Source organism: Sciurus carolinensis, chromosome 18, assembly GCF_902686445.1.
Source record: "Sciurus carolinensis chromosome 18, mSciCar1.2, whole genome shotgun sequence".
NCBI lineage: Eukaryota > Metazoa > Chordata > Mammalia > Rodentia > Sciuridae > Sciurus > Sciurus carolinensis.
In genome coordinates this window covers 21,105,403-21,126,158 of record NC_062230.1, presented here as the reverse complement: position 1 = coordinate 21,126,158, position 20,756 = coordinate 21,105,403, and the positions used below count along the sequence as shown (strand labels likewise).

General features: G+C 50.6%; 1 protein-coding gene across 3 annotated transcripts in view; it reads right to left on the bottom strand.

Annotated features, from left to right (window-relative positions):
• Nucleotides 1-20,756, bottom strand: part of Gsg1l (GSG1 like) — a 193,967-nt gene that overhangs the window by 17,303 nt on the left and 155,908 nt on the right. For all 3 annotated transcript variants that reach the window (XM_047533803.1, XM_047533804.1, XM_047533805.1), the window contains 3 exons: nt 19,025-19,136; nt 5,058-5,225; nt 217-270 (listed from right to left, as the gene is read on the bottom strand). In XM_047533803.1, coding sequence (XP_047389759.1) covers nt 217-270; nt 5,058-5,225; nt 19,025-19,136 — 334 coding nt within the window. The remainder of the gene's footprint in view (nt 1-216; nt 271-5,057; nt 5,226-19,024; nt 19,137-20,756) is intronic.

Below are 20,756 nucleotides of genomic sequence, written 5' to 3'. Positions count from 1 at the left end.
CCGCACAGCACGCCAGCCAGACCCAGCCTCCCCTCTGCTCCCAGCCTCCCCTCTGCTCCCAGCTGCGCCCCTGCTGAGCCCCGGCCTGGGACGCCCCCTGCCACTCCGAGTGAGCCCAAGTCCCCTCCGTGCTGGGAGGCCAGCGATGGGTGCCGAGTGCCTGCACGGCGTGGCCACTGACTGTCGCCTGGGACCAAATCCCAGCTCTGCACTTACCAGCTGAGAGACCTTGGATAAGTCATGTCCCCTCTCTGGGCCTCGATTTTGCATCTGTAAAATGGGGACAAGGGCAATATTTCACACACGTGCTGTGGAAATGGACTGAGTCCCATCTGAGGCGTTTAGAGAAGGGCCAGGCTGGGGCTGGCGGCAGCACGTCTGAACTCCCCCTCACTCGACGAGGCCACCAGCCCCTGCCCCACTCAGGTCCGCCAAGGGCATGAGTGGCAGAAGGGACAGGCTCTCTCTCTCCCCCCCCTCCTTCTCTCTCTCTCACACACACACATGCACACACACATGCACCCTGTCCTGCACGTCACAAGCCTTCCTGAGACTCAGAGTTCTGGAGTCTCCCATCACTGGCCAGAGGAAACAGGCCCAGAGAGGCTCAGCACCTTACTCCAAGTCACACAGCAGCAGCAAAGGGACAGAACTGGGACTCCACAGCCCCGCTCTTTCCACAGCACCCTCTGCCCCCAGGGAGTAGGATACATGGGGAGGGGGCATGAATCGCCTTTCCTCGTGTCCCTCAGTGTGGCTGCAGGGATGCCAGCCACGCTGGCCACCGCCGCCCTTCAGCCGGCTATGCAGCCCCCCTGCAAACCTGCACAGAGACCTGTGTGCTCCAAGCATTTTGCAGAGAAGACAGAAAAAAAAAAGAAAGAAAAAAATAGAACAGCCCAGCTAAGCTGAAACGTTCTCCTCGGAGGGGAAGGGAAATAAAATTTGATGAACCTCTGCATAATGTTCGCGTTATGAATGTGCAAAGCGATATCCTGCACATATGCTGAGCAGCACTCGTCTCGGGCCCGAGCTGCTGGGCGCCATCAGATCTGGGGCACAGACGATGGCAGCTTCCTGCTGTGGGTACGGACAGCTCCAGGTGCTCCTCAGCAGGACCAGCGCAGCTTCCCCCCGACACCCCAGGTGGCAGACAGCCAAGGTGACAACAGACTGCAGCGCCAGCGGGACACCTGTAGACATCTGGGGACTTATGCACCCCTACTCCGGGCCCTGGGAAATCCAGGCACGCCGCCTTCCGTGGCTTGGACGAGGGGAGCTGGGGTGCCAGCCTAGCCCGACCTGGGACTGAAGCCCTGCTGTCTTTCTTGCTGGGACCCTGATGCAGGGGCCTGAGGGAGTCAGTCCAGGTGAGCATTCCAAGCAGAGGACAGCAATTGAAAAGGCCCTGAGGCAGGATGAGCTTGGCACAATCCAGGGACAGAAATGAGGTCCTTGACACCAATCAGAGGAAGCTTGGAGCAGTCAGAGGGGTTCCGGGCCCCCCCATGCCCACACGCCTGCCCTGGTGGAAACTCTCCCATGTGCCTCATGGAGAGCCCAGTGCCTCCGTGCTGCCCAGCCCCCGCCTCTTCCCCTCTTCCTTCTCAGACTCTGACTGGCTGGTCCCTCAGCCCTGTTTAGTTCCCTGCCCCTAAAGTATGTCTCCTTCAGCTGCCCGGGAAGTAGACCCTGCGGTCAGCATCTGGATACAGGTATTCATTTGGGAGGTGGTCCCAGGAAGACAGGTAGGGGACAGAGAGATGGGCAGGACTCGAGCCTCCTGCCGGGTCCTGCTCAGTCCCACTGGGGGCCTCTGGGGGGCAGTGCAGAGCAAGCCCCAGGGTGGGAGGCCAGGGGCTCCGCCCGGCGATTCCCTCCAACCCCCCACAGCATCCATCTCCTGAGCTCTGGTGAGACCCCCACAGTGGAAGAAAGCATACTCCAGGTCAGAGAGTGCCACAGGTGACAGTCCCATGCCCGTGCACTAAGAAGCCCCTCCCAGCCCGCCATTCACGGGCACGGTGCAGATACGTCCTGTGCGCCTATGTGGACACAGAGGTGGCAACCCGGGTTTGATCCTGGCTCTACCTCTTCTGCCTCTTCTGCCTGGGGACACTGCCAGCTCTGAAGGTCTTTGATCTTGGAAAGAGGCCTGGAGACCTGGCGCTCAGACCTCTTTCCACACTGTGCAATCGTAAGTAAGCGTCTTCGCTTCCCTGAGCCTCAGTTTTTCTCATCTGTCAAATAGCCCGGTCGTGCCTACTGCACGGGGCGGCCATGAGATGAGCTGAAATGTCTCCAGATGGCCTGGCGCCGGGCAGGCGTGGTGCTGGCACGGGCTCACTGTTCTCTCAGGAGGACGGGACTCCACGGGAGGGGTGCGTGGCTCAGTGGTGAAGCACGTGCTTAGCCTGCCCGAGGCCCTGGGTTCCAACCCCAGCACTGGGAGCAGGGACCCCAGGCCCAGATCTGCCCTTCTTGGACCCAGGGGTCAGGCCATGTGTGCGGGACGGGAGTCGGAGCAGCTCGGTCACTGCCTCTGCTGCCACTGGTGGAGAGGCCTGGGGCAGACGGAGCCCCGAGGGCAGCACAGGCCGAGACGGCTGAGCCTGTGCTCTGGGGCGCAGAGCTGCTGAGGAGGGCAGCACCCCCAGCCCAGGAGGGGTGTGCACTGGGGGTGGTCGTGGTGGTGCCCTGCTGAGCTGGGAGGGGAGCAGTGGAGAGCAAGCGGGGACAGAAGGCGCACTGGACTCATCCCCAGAGGCAGGACTCAGACACGCCAGGTTTCAGGAAGCCGATGCTGAGTGGCCTCTGAGAAAGTGTCTTGGAGGAGTTCTGCCTCAAGGTATCCCCAGTTTCTGAAATCCTGACATCCATCCATCTCTGTCCTCCCACACATCCTTCCTTCCCTCCATTCATCCATCCACTCACCCACCCATCCTCTGCCTAGCTACTCATCCACACATCCACCTATCCATCCATCCATCCATCCACCCTCTCACCCACCTATCCATTCACTCACCTACTTACAGAGTCACTCAACTGTCCATCCATCCATCCATCCATCCATCCATCCATCTACCTATCATCCATCTACCTATCATCCATCCATCATCCATCCATTCATCATCCATCCATCCATTTATCCATCCACCTATTCATCCATCCATCCATCCACTCATCCATCCATCAATCCATCCATCAATCCATCCACCCATCCATCCATCCATCCAACCATCCATTCATCCATCCACCCATCCATCCATCAATCCATCCACGTATCCATCCATCCATCCATCCATCCATCCATCCATTCACCCATCCACCTATTCATCCACCTATTCATCCATCCATCAATCCATTCACCTATCCATCCATCCATCCATCCATCCATCCATCCATCCATTCATCCATCCACCCATCCATCCATCAATCCATCCACTTATCCATACATCCATCCATCCATGGATCGATCATCCATCCATCCATCCACCTATCATCCATCCACTCATCCATCCATCCACCCACCCACCCACCACCTATCCATCCATTCATCCATCCATCCATCCATCCATCCACCCTCTCACCCACCTATCCATTCACTCACCTACTTACAGAGTCACTCAACTATCCATCCATCCATCCATCCATCCATCCATCCATCTACCTATCATCCATCTACCTATCATCCATCCACCCACCCATCCATTCATCATCCATCCATTCATTTATCCATCCACCTATCCATCCATCCATCCATCCATGGATCGATCATCCATCCATCCATCCACCTATCATCCATCCACCCATCCATCCATCCACCCACCCACCCACCACCTATCCATCCATTCACTTATTCATCCACCTATCCATTCATCCATTCATCCATCCATCCATCCACCCATCCATCCATCAATCCATCCACCTATCCATCTATCCATCCATCCATCTATCCATCCATCCATTCACTCATCCACCTATTCATCCACCAACCCATCCATCCATCCATCCATCCATCCATCAATCCATCCATCCATCTATCCATCCATCCATTCACTCATCCACCTATTCATCCACCAACCCATCCATCCATCCATCCATCCATCCATCCATCAATCCATCCATCCATCCATCCACCTATCATCCATCCACCTATCCATCCATCCATCCATTCATCCATCCACCCATCCATCAATCATCCATCCACCTATCCATCCATTCATCCATCCATCCATCCATCCATCCATCCACCCATCCATCCACCTATCCATCCACCTATCCATCCATCCATCCATCCACCCATCCACCTATTCATCCACCTATCCATCCACCTATCCATCCATCCATCCATCCATCCATCTATTCATCCATCCACCCATCCATCCACCAATCCATCCACCTATCTATCCATCCATCCATCCACCCATCCACCTATTCATCCACCTATCCATCCACCTATCCATCCATCCATCCATCCATCCATCCATTCATCCATCCACCCATCCATCCATCAATCCATCCACCTATCCGTCCATCCATCCATCCATCCACCTATCGACCCACCCACCCATTCATCTGTCCATCCACCTAAACACCATCTATTGCCACCTCCTCTGTTCCCGTCTGGTTTTTGAAGACTGGTGATCGGATGCAGTTCCTGACCTTCAGGGACCATCCTCTCTTGTGGTTGTCACCAATCCTACTGCCAGTTCCTCTTTTCACTCAGTGCCATGACAGAATCCAAGAAGGAAGTCTTGTTTTGGTACTTTAAAAAAAAAAAAAATTGTGGCTTAAGCAGCCTGGGGCAAATGGCAAATGCTCAGGCTTGCCTCTTCCTGGGCTTCCCATGTCTGATCACAAGCCCAAGGTGACTTCCTGCCCCACAAAACATTAAATGTCTCAGAATTTCCAACACAGTGAAATCCAAACTGCCTCACCCCGCCTGCCCCTTCCACTCACAGCCCCCAGAACACTCCGTCTGACCACTCACTCCAGGTCACAGCTGGGGCCTCGGTTTCCCAATGGCAGCCAGAGGTGCCCCTGTGTGCACTGACCTCTCCCGGAAGTACTTGATGGCCTCAGGGTCTATGAAGGTCGGCTCCTCCCGGTAGCCCTGCTCAAACACCTTGCGCTTGTGCCGGAACTCAATGACCGTCTTGGTGTAGGAGTTGAGCGTGGTGACCGAGGCTGCCATGCAGCAGGTAAAGGAGCCCCACGCCAGGCTGCCAAGAGATCAGGAGAGACAGGCCACAGTGAGGGAGGGCGGGGCGCAGGAAACCCCCTCACCACCCAGTCACCCTGCCTGCAGGGCTGCCTCCTCTGGGCCACGCCTGCACAGACGCTGCTGAGGACAAGCACAGGACTTGGTCCCTGCCCGACTCACAGTCTGATCTGGGAGAAAGAGAGCCATCTGTGCATTGCAACGCAGACAGACAGAGCTCCTTGATGGGAGGTAGCAAGAGAGCAAGTTGCTCCGTCCCAGGGGCTGGCACCAGCAAGGTCACGCACTGTGTCTGGCAGGATGGGTGTTGGGCAAGGGAAAGGCATTCCAGAAGAGAAGAGCCGTGCAAAGGCACAGAGACACGAGGCGGTCGGGGCCCACAAGCCATCGGCCCCTCGGCGAGGGAGGCCGGGGTGCTGGAGCGAGGACGGAGAGATTCACTGGCGTGGACGGTGGAGAAGGAGACGGGGGCAGGGCAGTTTTTCTGAGAGCGACCCGGATACAAGGTGGAGCCTCTGGGCCTCACATTCCTTGTGCTCACTTTAGTGGCCACGACCAAGGCACTGCCTCACGGGTTGTTGCCTGGATCGGAGGAGGCGACCCACTGAACACATCTCCGAATGATGTCTGGAACGCAGGAGGCGCTCAGGAAGCCTGGCTCTCGTCACTGTCATCCCTGGACCTGCATCCCTGCTCCCTGCTTCTCTGTGACGTGGTTTTCAGGAGCTCACTTAGGTCTTCCAGAGGCCCCGCCTGTTTGTAACAGTTTTGGGGTGGCCTGGCCTTTCTAAGAACTTCCCTGTTCACCAAAAGTTCCAGTAGGTGACACACCCACACCCACAGCCATTCACAGATGACTGGACAAGGGCTGAACAGCTGAGCCAAGGGGCTCCAATCACACTCTCTCCTGAGCAATGAGGCTCAAGGAGTCTCTTTGTATTTGTGCCATGAAAACTCAGCACTTGATGGAGGCAGGAGGGGCAGGGTCCTGCTAGGACTGCAGAATGTTGGTTTTGCCTGGCCAGCATCCATTCCACTCTCTGCTAACAGTCCCCTGCTTCTGTTGAGGGTCACCCCTGTGCTCCTCCAGGTCACGTGGTATGTGTGAAGCTAGCCCCACCCCAACCTCTAAGGGTAAGCACATGACCTAAGCCTGGCCAATGAGCTTGCAGCCTCTCTCCAGCCACACCCATTGGTTCAGGGATGGGACAGGAAACTCAATCTCAGGACTATGGCAGGAGCTCTGGGGAAACAGGGCTCATCTTTTCTCTGGGGTGCTAAGCTGGTGGACTTTCAGCCAGGAGCTGCAGGAACCATCTCACCACCCCCCAGCCTGAGAACGAAGCTGTCCCGAGAGAAAGCAGAGCCATAAAAGAGAGGAAGCCATTCTCTCTGAACTTGTCAATCATGAGAGCCCAAATTCCTTTTATTGTATTTTTATTTTTTTTTTATTCCTCCACCCCCTTAAACCAGTGTGAACTAGGCTTCTGTCGTCGTGCAAAAGTTCTTACACAGTTCTTTTCTTTAAATTTACTTTTGCATAAATCAGTTTTGAAGTGAATTTCTGGTCTTTACAGGAAGAGATCTTAGCCAGGACCTAGTCTGACTCCCAGCCCGGGGATGAGGCAGAGTGAAGCCAGCACTCAAATAGAGATCCGAGCAAAGTAAACAGCCCCACAGGAGGGGTCGAGGGACCCTTCACGGAATGGGGAGACACTGCCGGAAGAAAGCGTGGACGCTGGCCAGGCAAAGCCCATCTGTGCACAGAACCCCAAAGTGAGTTCCAGCCTTCTCCACCCTCAAGTTCTGAGTCTCCATCCCACGAGTACCAGCGACATCCAGATAGAGTTGGAAGCTTCAGCTCCGTTGCTCAGGAGACAGCATCTGGTGGGAGCAGCCTTGGTGCGTGGTGGGAGCTGTCCTGGGGGGAGTGCAGGTTGCTGAATTCCAAGATGCCCAAGGGATGGCGCAGAGGCAGCGGCCCTCCCTCGCAGGCATGAGAGCCATACACCCAGGCTGCCTTTCCATCTGTGGTATCTACCAGACCCTGAAGTAAAACGCTGCCCTGAGTTCACACTCAGGATGTCCATATGGCAGCCACCAGGCCTCCTTTCTCCGCCTTAGAAAGCCAGAGCTCGCCTTCCACCTCCCTCCTACCCCAGGATCCTTGCACTTGCTACTCTCCAAGCTTATTCCAGATACTTGGCCTGACTGGTTCTTTCTCTCTTGAGTGTCACCTCCTCCAAGGAGCTGCTGCCCCTCCTTCTTTATCACAACTCCTGTTTGATGTCTTCTCAGCCTTCATCATATCCTGTAATTCTCTTTTTTCCCATAAATTAATTAAACCAATTTCTTATTTTGAGATAATTACAGATGTGTATGCAACAATAAAAAATAACAGAGAAAGAGACCGTATGTACGTGTACAACATGGATTCTTCAGCCAGTTTTCCCCAATTATAACATCTTGTAAAACTAATGCAACTGTAGTACAGTATCACAACCAGAACACTGACCAAATGTGTCTAAGTGTGCATAAAGAATCCCTCCCATTGCCATTTATAGGCACATCCACTTCCTTAGTGACCTCACCCTGTCCCTAACAACCACTAATCTGTGCTTCCTTGCTACAATTTTGTCACTTCAAGAATCTTATATGAAAGAAATCAAATAGCATGAATGTTTGGGATTGGCTTGTTTCACTCAGCATAAGTCTCTGGAGAATCAATCAACTCATCCTGTAGATCCACAGTTTCTTTATATTGCTGAACAGCTTTCTCGCAAGCAATGTGTAAGTCTCTCCACATCTTCACCAGCATTAGCTGGTTGCTGTTTTCCATTTTAGTTATTCTCTTAGATGTGCAGTAATATCATTGTGGCTTTAGTTTGCACTTCCTTGATTGCTAATGGAATTGAACAACTTTTCACCTGCTTGTGCTATCTGTATATCTTCTTGAACAAAATGTGTGCTCTTTTGCCCATTTTCTAATCGGATGATTTTGTTTTTCTTTACCGTTGAGTGTTGGGGGCCCTCTAGATAGCCTACATATTACTCCTTTGTTAGATGTGTGATTTGAAAATATTTCCTCCCAGTAGCTGGTCTTTTCAACTTCTTAAAAGGCTGTTTTACAGAATGAAAGTGTTTAATTTTGATGAAATCTAAATGATCGATTTTTCCTTTTACTTTTTTGATGCCTCATCTAAGAACTCTTTGCCTAGTCCAAGATCCCAAAGATTTCCTCCTACAGTTTTCTAAAAGTTTTATAGTTTAATATTTTGTATGTTAAGTCTGTGGTCCATTTCGCATTAATTATTGTAGGAGGTGTGGAATTTAGATCAGTGCTGATCTTTCTGCCTATACATGTCTAGTAGCTCCAGCACCATGTGTTGGAAAGTCCATTCCCACTCCACTGAATTGATTTGCACCTTTGTTAAAATTAGTCTGGCATATTTAGATGGGTCTATTTCTTCATTCTACACCTCCACTAGTATCACTCAGTCTGGATTACCATAAGTGTATAATAAGTCTTTGAAACTGGGTAAACTGATTCATCCCATTGCATTCTTCTTTTTCAAAATTGTTTCAGCAATCATAGTTCTTTTGCCTTTCCATATAATTTTTAGAATATTCTTGTTTATCTCTGTAATAAATCTTGCTAAAAATTAAGGGATTCTATTAAACCTATTTGCCAACTTATGAATTGTTAGCTTCACTTTGTTGAGTGTTTTGGTCCATGAACATGGTATATCTCTCCATTTACTAAGATCACCAATTTCTTTCATTGGCATTTTGCGATTTTTCAGCATACAAGGTCTATAAATGTTTTGTTAAATTTAAGCCTATTTCACATATTTTAGCATAAATGGTATCATATTCTTAATTTCATTGTCCAAATTTTCATTGTTAGTTTATAAAAACATAATTGATTTTGTATTATCATCTTATATCCTAAGACTGTGCTTGGGATTAGGTCTAAAGATTTTTCAGTAGACTCCTTAGATTTTTCTACATAGATGATACTGTGATTTACAAGTAGACAAGGTTTATTTCTTCCCTTCCAAACTGCATGACTTCTATTTCCTTTGCATTCTTTATTGCACTAGCTAGAACTTCCAGCACTATTTTGAATAACTGGTGTTCCCAACTGTAGAGAGAAAATATTCAGTCTTTTAACAATGTCACAATGTTAACTATAGGTGCTTTGTAGCTGTCTGTTATCAGGTTGAGAAAGTTCCATTTAGTCCTAATTTTCTGGGGTAGTTCTTTTTTCTTTTTTCTTTTTTTTTTTAAATTGTGAATACATGTCAAATTGTCCTATTCTTATTCTTTCTCAGTTGATATGATCTTGTCATTTCTCTTCTTTAGCCTGTTAATATGGTGACTGATACTGACTGATTTCCAAATACTGAACCAGCCTTCATCCTAGAATAAAATCCACTCTACAAATACTAGTAACTCCCATTGGCTACTATTTTGTTAAGAATTTTTACATCTGTAGTCATGAGAACTTTTAGCCAGTGGTTGTCTTTTATGAACTGTCTTTGTCTGTTTTGATGTCAGGATGTTATGCTTTAGATATGAGGGATCCCCCAAAAGCTCAGGTGTAAGACAATGCAAGAAAGTCTAGAGGTGAAGTGATCAGGTTAGGATAGCCTTGACCTAATCAGTGCATTAATCCACTTGGATGGATTAAGTGGGTGGTAACTGTAGACAGGTAGGGTGTGGCTGGAGGAGGCAGATCACTGGGCGTGCGCCTGTGGAGAGTACATTTTGTCCCTGGTGAGCAGGACTCTCTCTTCCTGGCTGCCATGTCCCGAGATGCTTTCCTTCTTCACACATTTCTGCCATGACGTTCTGCCTCACCGGCGCTGAGAGCAATGGAGTTGGCCATCTGTGCACTGAGACCTCTGAAACTGTGAGCCCCAAATAAACTTTTCCTCCTCTACAATTGTTCTTGTCGGGTCTTTTGGTCACAGCAGCAAAATCCTGACAAAAGCACAGGATAATACTCATCTCATGAACCCTTAAATTATCAAATGTTTCCTCTTCTAATTTCTGAAAGAAAATAGGTGCTAATCCTTATTTAAATATTTGTTGGAATATTCTAGTAAAACCATTGTGGGCCAAGGCTTATTTTTGAATGTTTTAAAGTTATGAACTTACTTTCCTTAGTAGTTATAGGGATATTAAATTATCTATTTCATATTAGGTGGATTGTATTAAGTTGTGCTTTTAGAGGAATTGGTCAATTTCATCCAAGTGGTCAAACTCATGAGTGCAGATTTAGTATGCACCTATTATACTTTTGATGTCTTCAGGGTCCGTAATGATGTACCTTGTTTTACTCCTGACATTGCCAGAGGTTTATCAATTTTATTTGTCTTTTCAAAGAACCAGGCTTTGGTTCCACCAATTTTCTCTGTTTTGGTTTTTTTGCAATTTTATCGATTTCTGCTCTTAACTTTCTTTGGTTGCTTTTTAATTTTGCTTTTCTTCTTCTAGTCTTGTGAAGTGGGAACTTTTATTATTGACTTGAAACATTTTCTCTTTCTAAGTAAGCACGCAATGCTATAAATCTCCCTCCCAGCACTGCTTCAGCTGGGCCCCACAAATTTTGATATTCAGGGAATTAAATTTTTTTATTGAGGCTTCCTCTATGGCTCATGTACAATGTAGAAGTGTATTGTTTAGTTTTCATGTATTTTCATATTTTCTTGGCGTCTAGGTTGAATCAAACCCAGGTCAGAGGTCACATTCTATATGGTCTGTTTTGGTATATATATATATATATATATATATATATTTTGTTGTTGTTGTTTGTTTTTGTTGTTGTTTTACAAGGGATTGAACTCAAGGATGCTTAACTACTGAGCCATACCTTAGCCATACCCTACCCTAGTTTTGAAACAGGGTCTTGCTAAGTTGGTGAGGCTGGTCTTGAACCTATGATCCCCATGTCTATGCCTCTCAACCCACTTATCTTGGTATTTAATATGTGGTATATAAATAAATATGCATTCTACTGTTGTTGGATGGGGTGCTACTATTGGTCAACGGTCTGGTTGAGTTCTATATCTTTGCTTATTTTTTGTTTTATTGTTCTATTGTTGAGAGAGGAATGTTGAAATCTAATCATAATTGTGGATTTGCTCATTTACTCTTGCAGTTTTTTCAGGTTTTCCTTATGGATTTTGCAGTTCTTTGGTTTGTTATGTACACATTTAGGATTTATGTCATCTTGGTGATTATTAAGTATCCATTTCTGATCATTTTCTTTGACCTCAATCTACTTTATCTAATGTACATGTTTCATGATTATTTGATTTTTAAATTTTTTGACATTATGGATGTTGCAAAAGATACACATTGAGTAGAGATTATACTTCAAATTTTGAATTTTGACCTTTTCCTGCAATAGTGAGATGATGCTGGGTAGTGGCACTGAGCCACTGTTCAGTCTGTCATGTGATCACAAGGGAAAATAACCAATAAGATACTTTACTGTGTTGTCAGTTTTTTTTTTCTTTTTGTATATTGTGCTTGGTGTTTTCACATCCCATTGCACATACACATCAGATATCAGCACCTTATCATAAAATAGGCTTTATGTTAGATGATTTTGCCCAACTTTAGACTAATGTAAATATTCTGATCGTGTTTAAGGTAGGCTGGGTTCACCTATGATGTTTGCTGGGCTAGTTATGTGAAATATATTTTTGAGTTAACAATATTCCAACAATGGGTTCGTCAGGATGTAATCCCATCATAAGTCAAAAAGCATTTGTATTAATTAATATAGCCAGTCTTGCTTTCTTTTGATTAATATTTGCATGATATATATGTTCTATTCTTTTATGTTCAACATCTCTATCTCATTGTACTTAGAGTAAGTTTCTTGCAGACAGTATACAGTTGGGTGATTTTTTTAAAATCTACTCTGCCAATCTCTGACTTTTAATTGGTATACTTAGACCATGTACATTTAGTGTAATTTATTATAGTTTAAGCCTGTCAACTTATTTTTCTATTTTTTTTGTTTTATTTTTTGTTGCTCTTTTTCTTTTCTTGCTTACTATGGATTACTCACACTTTTTTTTATAATTCCATTTTGATTTATCATTAGAGGTTTTGAATGTATCTCTTTCTTTTTTGGTGGGTGCTCTAAGTCTTACATTCTACATACATAATGAATCACAGTCTACTGGTGTTGACATTTTGCTATTTGAGGGTACCATAGAAATCTTGACTCTGTTTATGTCCCTTCACCTTCTCCCATTTATAAATGTCTTAATATATAATATATGATATGTCTTAAATCTTTCTTCTCTTTTTATGTAGAGCCACATCAGATCATATGATTTTTGCTTCAACTGTCAAACATGATTTAGAAAAATCAAAAGAACTAAAGTTTCTCTTTCCTTTTTTTTTTTTTTTCTTCCTTTTTTGATGTTCAAAGCTTCCTTTTTTTTTTATTTCTGTTCTGATTAAAGAACTTACTTTGGGCCTTTTTCTTTTTTTCTTTCTTTCTTTTTTTTTTTTTTTTTGTGGTGCTGGGGATTGAACCCAGGGACTTGTGCTTGTGAGGCAGACTCTCTACCAACTGAGCTATATCCTCAGCCCCTACTTTGGGTCATTTTTTAAGGGCAGGTTGACTGGCAATGAATTTTCTCAGTTTCCCCTAGTCTGACAATGTCTTGATCACCCCTCATTCAGGAAGTATATTTTCAATACATATAGAATTCTGAGTGGACAGCTGTTTTCTTTCAGCACTTGAAAAATGTTGTGCCACTTCCTTCTAGCTTCCACGGTTTCTGATGCAAAATCGACCACTGGAGTTGTTTTCCACTATTGTTCAGATCTTGGTTTTCTCTCACTTGTTTTCTTTGACTTGAGTTTTTTAAGTTTGACTATGATTTGTCTTGGTGTGAATTTCTTTGGGTTCTACTATTTGAGAATTCATTCAGCCTTTTGACTCCAAAGTCCATGTCTTATAAAATTTGGGTTATCTTCAGCCATTTTTTGAGTACTTTTCCATCCTGCCTTCTTGCTCCTTTCCTTCTGGAACTCCAATAGTAGATCTTTTATTATAGTCCCAGAAGTCCTTGAGGTTATTTTCATTTTTTAAGTTTATTTTCTCTCTATTGTTCAGATTGGGTAATTTCTATTGTCCTTTCATTAATTCCATTGATTCTTTCAACCCTTCTTTTCAATCAGTTTTCTATTTCAGTCATTTTGTTTTTCAGTTTTATAATTTCCATCCAATTTTTCTTTATATCTTCTAGTTCTTTCTTAAGACTTGTCAAGGGTGTTTGCAATTGCTTGTTGACATATTTTTTATCATGAGTGCCTTAGAACCTTTATCAGATAATTCCAATACTTCTGTCATTTCCGTATTGAGGTCTATTGACTGCCTTTTTTCATTCAAGTTGAGATCTCCCTCATTCTTGGTATGGTCAGTGATTTCAACTGCAACCTTGACATTTAGGGTATTTTTTGTGGTACTCTGGATCTTGTTTAAACTTCTGCTTTAACTGGCTCCCTTGACACCATTCTGAATGGAAGGGGTGCTCTACCTCGTCACGTCCAGGTAAGGCTAGAAGTCTGGATTTCCCACTGGGCTACCACTGACATTCAGGATGGAGAGGATTCCTGGTTAATGCTGGGCAGGGTTGGGTTCTGGCTCCCCATTAGGCTTCTGGCTGGGAGGGGCAAGTGTGCTTCATTGCAGCCCCTCAAGCAGCCTCCAGTGACACCACGGGAGCAGCGGTCTCATTACCATTCAGCAGTGGCAAAAATCCTCTCCCCTCTGGTTCTCCTCGGATGCATCCCAGCAGGAAGAGGGAGGAGCTCCTTGTCTCTGCCTGGTGGAGGCAGCAGGCCTCCTTCCCCATGTGGGCCCACTGCCCGTGGGGCTCCCCACTCTCCTACCGCTTGGGAGGCTGAGCTGCCTCATTAAAGCCTAACTAGGGAAAACTAAGTCTGGGTTCCCCAACTCTTACGGGGATGGAGTCACTTTTGTTGTTGTTCTGGGCCTCTTGGCATCTCTGAGTTGCCAACTGCAGCCCCAGTCTGGGGTCCAGGATGGAACTCACCAACATGATCTTCCTCCATCCACCTCCCACAGTCTTCCTGTTTCATGTGTGACATCCAAGGATTCTCGCTGTGTTGAGCAGGAGGAAGAGGGGAGGTACATCTGCTCTGACTTCCTGGAAGTGGAATTCCTTGGCATTTCTCTTTCTGATCACCTCCTTTCCTCCCGCACTCCAGAAAGTCAGCATGATGAAATGAGAACCTTATCTGGTTCACCGCAGAAGCTTAGCACCTCGGACAGCGCCTGGTACACAGTAGGTGCTCAATCCGTAGTTGCAGGATAAATGAGTGAATGAATAAATGCAGATGAAATAAAAACAGATGAAACCAGATATGGAGATGCTGTTCTGGTGTTCGTGTGGCTGAGGGGCCCAGGGCTCTGTCTATGAGCCCGCATCTCCCGGTCCCTCTCACCTCAGGCCCCTGAGGGCGCTCACACAAGACACAGTGGGAAAGTTCAGGCTGGAACACTCGCTGGTGTTTGTGGCTTGCATTTCTGAGCTGGTGCAATGAGGTATGTGGGTGGTTGGCCTGGTTTGGGGAGCCAAGAGCAGAGTGGACACAGGAGGAGCGGGGAGGGGCGTCTATCCACCTACTCTGCCCTCTAGGAGCTGCAGAGGAGGGGGCAGAGGAATGCTGGGGAGCAGATGCACATGAGCACCACCTGGCAACCCACGTCAGGCCCTGCTCGGTGGGAAGGCTGTAACTGAGCAGGAAGGGAGGCTGCCCACGGCCACCTGCAGGTCCGGGAAGTACAGGTTCCCTCTCAAAGGTAGAGCTGGGCACCATGCCCAGTCCAGGCCCGTCTTGCCCGAGAGCCAGCAGGACTGGGAGCTGAATCGCACAGGCCCAGGGCCCAGCTGGCCCTCCATGGCCTCAGGGCCTCCAAGGTGGCCACAGTGCTCTCCCTCCCTGGTGTCAGACAAAATGAGGCCAGCACCTCAGGGGAGAGGCGTGAAAGCAGGCTTCCTGCTGACCACGCAGCCTCCAGCAGCGACACCAGCAAACACGGCGAATCTCTCCAGGGGTCTTGGGGGACAGGGTTCTTCTAGGGGCACAGCAGCAGACCCCCCACGAATGCCAGCTTGGCCCTGCAGGGAGGGCAGGGCAGCCTGGAGGCCCCAGTGAAGGAAGAGCCAGCGACCGAGGAAACGGAAGGGCGGGTGAGCGTGAGACCGCAGGGACAGGTGAGGACTGGGGCCAGCTGAGGCCAGACGCCCAGGCAGAGACGCGGTCACCACCTGCTTTAGCTGTGGCGTGGCCAGGCCAGGAAGGAGCTGGCAGATCTTCCAGTGGCCAAGACAGACAGAAATGCAGGTTTCTGTGCAGTTTTCTGATATTAGAAAACAAACAAAACCTCGGTCGCAGGCCAGACTGACACCTGGGCACAGAGCTGGTGTGACTCAGCCTCCGAGGCTCTTCAGGTGACTGAGGCGGCAGACTGACCCTATCTCAGCTTCCTGACCCTGATGTGGGGGTGCTGACTTCTGCCCTGGGGGCCAAGGGCAAGAGGAAGCCGCATGGCCCTGTGAAGGACCACCCGCTGCCCCTGGCTCACAGTGGGGTCTCCGTCTCACCCACCTGCCTCCAGTCCTCCAGCCCTGCTGCCTGGGCCTGGGTCTTCCTGTGCCTGGCCGGCCGGGTCAGAGGCAGAAGGCTGCGCAGGCAGGAGGCTGGCCGGATGTGGAGACCGTCCTGCACCAGCATCAGGTGAGGGTGGCCCCCGTCATCTGCAGTCACCGCCGTGAGAAAGCCTGCAGGCACTGGCCTCCCCCGCCCTTCCAGCCCCGCTGGACATCATCCCCGTCACCGCTCTGCGGAGGTGATGGCGCTGGCCCTGAGCGCTGGCGGCCGCCTCCGCACGTGCCTGCGTCACCCGGCACCGACTCTGGGCCAGGCCCACGCGGTCCCCTCCTGCCTGCGCAGCTGTCCCCAAGGTAGCCCCAAGGAGCCAGCCTTCTGGGGGTCACGCTCCCTGGCCTGTCCATGCCCGTGACCAGCAGAATGCCACACGGTGGCACTGCCTACGTCACACAAGTGCCCGCAGCTGCGGCTGGGTCTGTGGACGCCCTCCCCGGGACCAGCCCCCAGGCCCCAGCGCCGATCGCCAGGGCTGACGCGACCGGCTCGGGTGCCACCCGTCCTGCCCCGAAGACCCCAGCCCAGCTGACAGCCACCGAAGCTTTGTGCGAGTCCCGAGCAAGGACCACCGGCTGGGCCAGTGAACCCGAGAAACCGCTAACCACGCACGGCTTCTTCCAGCCACTGGATATGGCCATGTGCCACCGCCTACAGGGCCCCGGGTGCTCACGAGAGCCCCGCGCAGTGGAAACGGACAGTCCCCAGTGAGGCGCAGAGCGGGTGGGTGACTGGTCAGTGTCCACGCTGCCAAGCGCCAGAGGCGGGATCTGAGCCCAGGCCGATCCCGGAGGCCACGCCTCCTCGTTGCCATGGCACGGGGGGGGGCGGAGCATGGGGCGATTGGTACCCTTGAAGGCCGGACTGCTGGTCACCGGACCTTCCACTCCTGCGCGGGCCCCCCGCAGCTTCTCAGAGCGTGAGCTGGTGCTTAGCAGCCACTGAGAACCTCGAGGCCCCCCAAGCCCCCAAAGCCCTCAGCCTTGTTCTTTATCCTGCGGGGCCGTGAGACAGGGGCTGGACTGTCCCCCCTAAAGCTAGCCTCCACTCAGGTCTTGGCGGGCCGAGGACACCGGGTGGGAAGGAGATTGATCCATCTGGCTGCCTCAGTGACGGAGAAACGGGGCCTCCCTAACAGGCGCCACACGCCAGGCCTGGCCTTTCACAAGCCCAGTGGGAATCTGGGCTACTTGGGAGGCAGAGGGAGCAAAGGACAGAGCAGGAGGGACCTGGAGAGGGGAAGACCCCGGCTGTGTGCCAGCAGACTGGGCCAAGCCAGGGGCTTCCGGAAAGAAAGGTCTGAGAAGAAGAGACACCTCAAAAGTCTGCCCCTGCAAGCTGTGTGACCCAGGGCGAGTGACCCGACCTCTCTGAGTCTCAGTTTCCACACAGGGCATGAGGTCCCCGCAGTTCAATCTACAGTCAGTAACATAAAAGGAGCCGCTGTTTAGGGGCGCTGCTTCCTCGAGGGATGTTGGGCTCTGCATCCGTGATTGTCTTACTGCTGTCCATCATCTGAGAGGCACAGAGGACAGGCACCAGGAACCCCACCCCCAGGCTGGACCACCTGAGGTGAGCTGCTTGGATTCTCTGTGCCTTGTGCCCCACTGTGATTCATGACCTCAGTGCTCAATAGATGTGGGGGTCTCTGCATGCGGTCCACTCTCAGAACGCTACTCTCCTTCCTTTGTGCCCTCCTCTAGGTCAGGGTGACTGTCTCCCAAGGTCACGGTCCTGGAAAGGAACTTCTGGGGAAGGGTGGGTGGAGGGGCCAGACCCGAGCTGTTTCCCTGGACGTTCTGCTTAGGAGGAAGGGGCTGGTGTTACGGGTCAGGTCCCTTTAAACAACGTGACTGAGGCCAGACCTGGCGGAGCTTCCCAGTCTCCTGAGGGTCTCAACATAGGCTCAGGCAGGGTCATGTGACTTAACTAAGCCAACAAAAGACAAAAGCAGTTTTGCTGGAAGTACTGGGAAGAAACGGCCTCTCTAAGGTGTTGCTGCGTTTCTAGGGGGAAAGCCTAGAAACGTGCAGTGCCTTCTGTGCTACCACCTGGGGTCAAGTGGCTTGAGAAGGAAGCTGATGCAAAGGGAACAAAAACAGGAAAGGGGGAAGATGACGAGCTTTGGAATCACCTTCACCTGGGTCCAGCTGTACCCGGGCAGACGCGGTGGCGCCGACCCAGCACCCATCCGCTCTCCTGCCATTTCAGAGTTTTGGATTCGTTCCTGGCTGCAGAGGGGCCTGGCTGGGCTGGGCCGGTGAGCTCAAGGCACCGCCCTGGCTATGGAGGCGATAAGGATGGAGAAGATGACCTAGGCCCTTCACAGAGGGGGAGGCAGGGGACTGTCAGCCGCCAACCGCAGCAGCGCCCTGGCGCCTGCACCTTGCTTGGATGGAGGCAGGAGGATTCTCCCACCACTGAGGCCAGAGCCCCAGGGCACTTTCAGTTACAGGATCAAAGAAACACCCTCTGTCCCCCCAGGAGCAAAGGCGCCTGACTTTTCTGTCTTTCTTGTGGACACCGCGTCTGAGGCCCTGGCCCCGCCCCTGTACCCAGGGCTCCCTTCTGCCCCACGGGACCACCCAGAACCTTCCGGGCCGCTGGACTCCAGTCTCACCCGCTCCCTCTCCACCTTCCCAAGGGCCCCAGAGCAGACGCTTCAGACTCTGGAGCGTTGGAGTGGTGGGAACCCCGGGTGCTGCCGGCGTCGTGAGAGGAGCCACAGATAACCAAACACAGTAGTGCGTCTGTGCTCCAAGCAAACTGTTTACAGACGCCGAAATCCGAATCCCGTATGATTCTCGCATGGCTCTAACATTCTCTTTTTAAATTTATTTTCAGGCATTTAAAAATGTGCAGATTTCACAGAGCTCCAGGAACCCTGGGTGGCCAGGTCTGACCCGCGGGCCGCGGCTGGAGCGCTGCTGTCCGCGAAGCACCCTGGAGTCCCCCGCCACCTCTGAGCTCCCTCTGCCTTGCTCTGGCTCCAGCCCCCTGGGCCCCACCTCTGAAGTCCCAGCATGCCTCGGGGCACCTGACAGGCTCTGGCCTGAAGGTGAAGCCACTTACCAGAAGGACCACCCGTAGTCCCAGGAGTGGGGCCTCCAGTCTTCAGGGCCGAGGCTCACGGTGACCTGGAACACCTGAGTGTACATCATGTGAGCGACCATTCCCAGGAGGCCTGCGGGCAGGAGCAGAGTGGGCGTCAGGAAGCAAGAAGGGGCCTTGTTCCCCAGCCCAGGACCTCTCCCTGGACCCTGGGGAAGGGAGGTCAGCAGGAGCAGAGCGTGGCGGGCCACAGACGGTGGCTTTCCAAGCCAGGCCCCAGAGCTGGACTTTGGGTCAAGGGCAGCCCTGGAGAAATGTAAGCAGAGAACATGAGAAGTCAGATTGTGAACAGGTCAGAAACTTTCCCCGTGAAGTCCAGGTAAGGACACGTCTCAGCCTCCGAGGGCCACCTGGTCTCTGTGGAGATTGTAAGTGAGTGGTCATGGCTGTGTCCCAATAAAACTTTATTTACACAGGCAGGCAGAGGGCCAGAGTTAGCCCGTGGCATGGTTTGCTGATGCCTGTGTTAGGAGGAAGGTCTCTTGGAAGAAGCAGCCCAGAGAGTGTTTTTCCAAACTGCCACTCTTGACTCGTGGCACAAGTGGATCCTGAATTAACTTCATGGATCTTAAATGTAACCAGCACCGAAAAAAGAAAAAAGACTAGAGAGGAACTATCTGATACCCTCCAACGTAGCAGGAGTCAATATTACTTGGTGAAAATTTTCAGTTCTGTGTGTGTTCTTGTGTGTTGTGATGATGATATGAATTTTTTCCCATCGTTCAGACTCGCAGTGGCTTGAAGAAACTTTGGCCTCAACGAATCTGAATATGAATTGTCTTCCACTGCATTTTTGCTGTGTGACCCCAGGCAAGGCACTTCACCTCTCTGAGCCTCCAATCTTTCCATCAACCCAAAGATGAGGGTGACGGCAGGTGTGCTGGGTCACCAGTGACTCAAGGCTAGGAGTCCTTACAGCCCCCAGGGTCATTTCAAAGCGGGCACTTTACTGTGGGGAGGGGGTATGTGGACCAGGGTGCCTGGAGCCCTCGTGGGTGCCACAGCATGTGGTAAGTGACACAGAATTAACCTTAGGAAAGAGTGATAGAGTAAGGAAGCCAACAATGCTTGTGTGCCTACTGGATGCCAGGAGCTTGGTCAGACTCCTTTACCTCCAATATTCTCTCTTTTAATCCTCGTAATAACCCTCTGAAATAAGTAGCATGACTGGGGCCCATGCGCTGTTGTTCAGGTTGCCCACTGCACATTGCCAAAGGGAGCTACTCATATCATAGTCTCTGTGCATGTCCCTCCCTGGAGCTGAGGCAGAGTCGCACCTGAAAGGCTATGTGGCTCTGATTATGAATATTCCTATTTCAGAGGAAAGAAAACGAAGGCTCAGCGTGATAAAGTCGGCTGTGTGGACGGCTTAGCTGTGACGGCCACAGGCCAACTGCTCTGAAAGCCCTTCCTGGGTGCCCGGATGCTCCTGGCCCCACCTTGCTGGCCCAGCCACCATTTCCCTACTCCTCAAGAGGAGACAGAGAAAGAGTGGGGAAAGAAAGAGAAGCCAAGGGGGAACGAGGCTCAGCCTCCGGGACCCAGCCTGGGGTGGGGCGGGCCTGGGTCCAGGGTGCGGAGGGAAATGTTCACCAACCCGAAAAACATGGAGACAAAAAGGCAGAGGGGAAAGGCCCTCCTGTGTAGCAGCTGCTGATTTCCATGGTGAACATTCCCACGGTGGCCAGTTTCA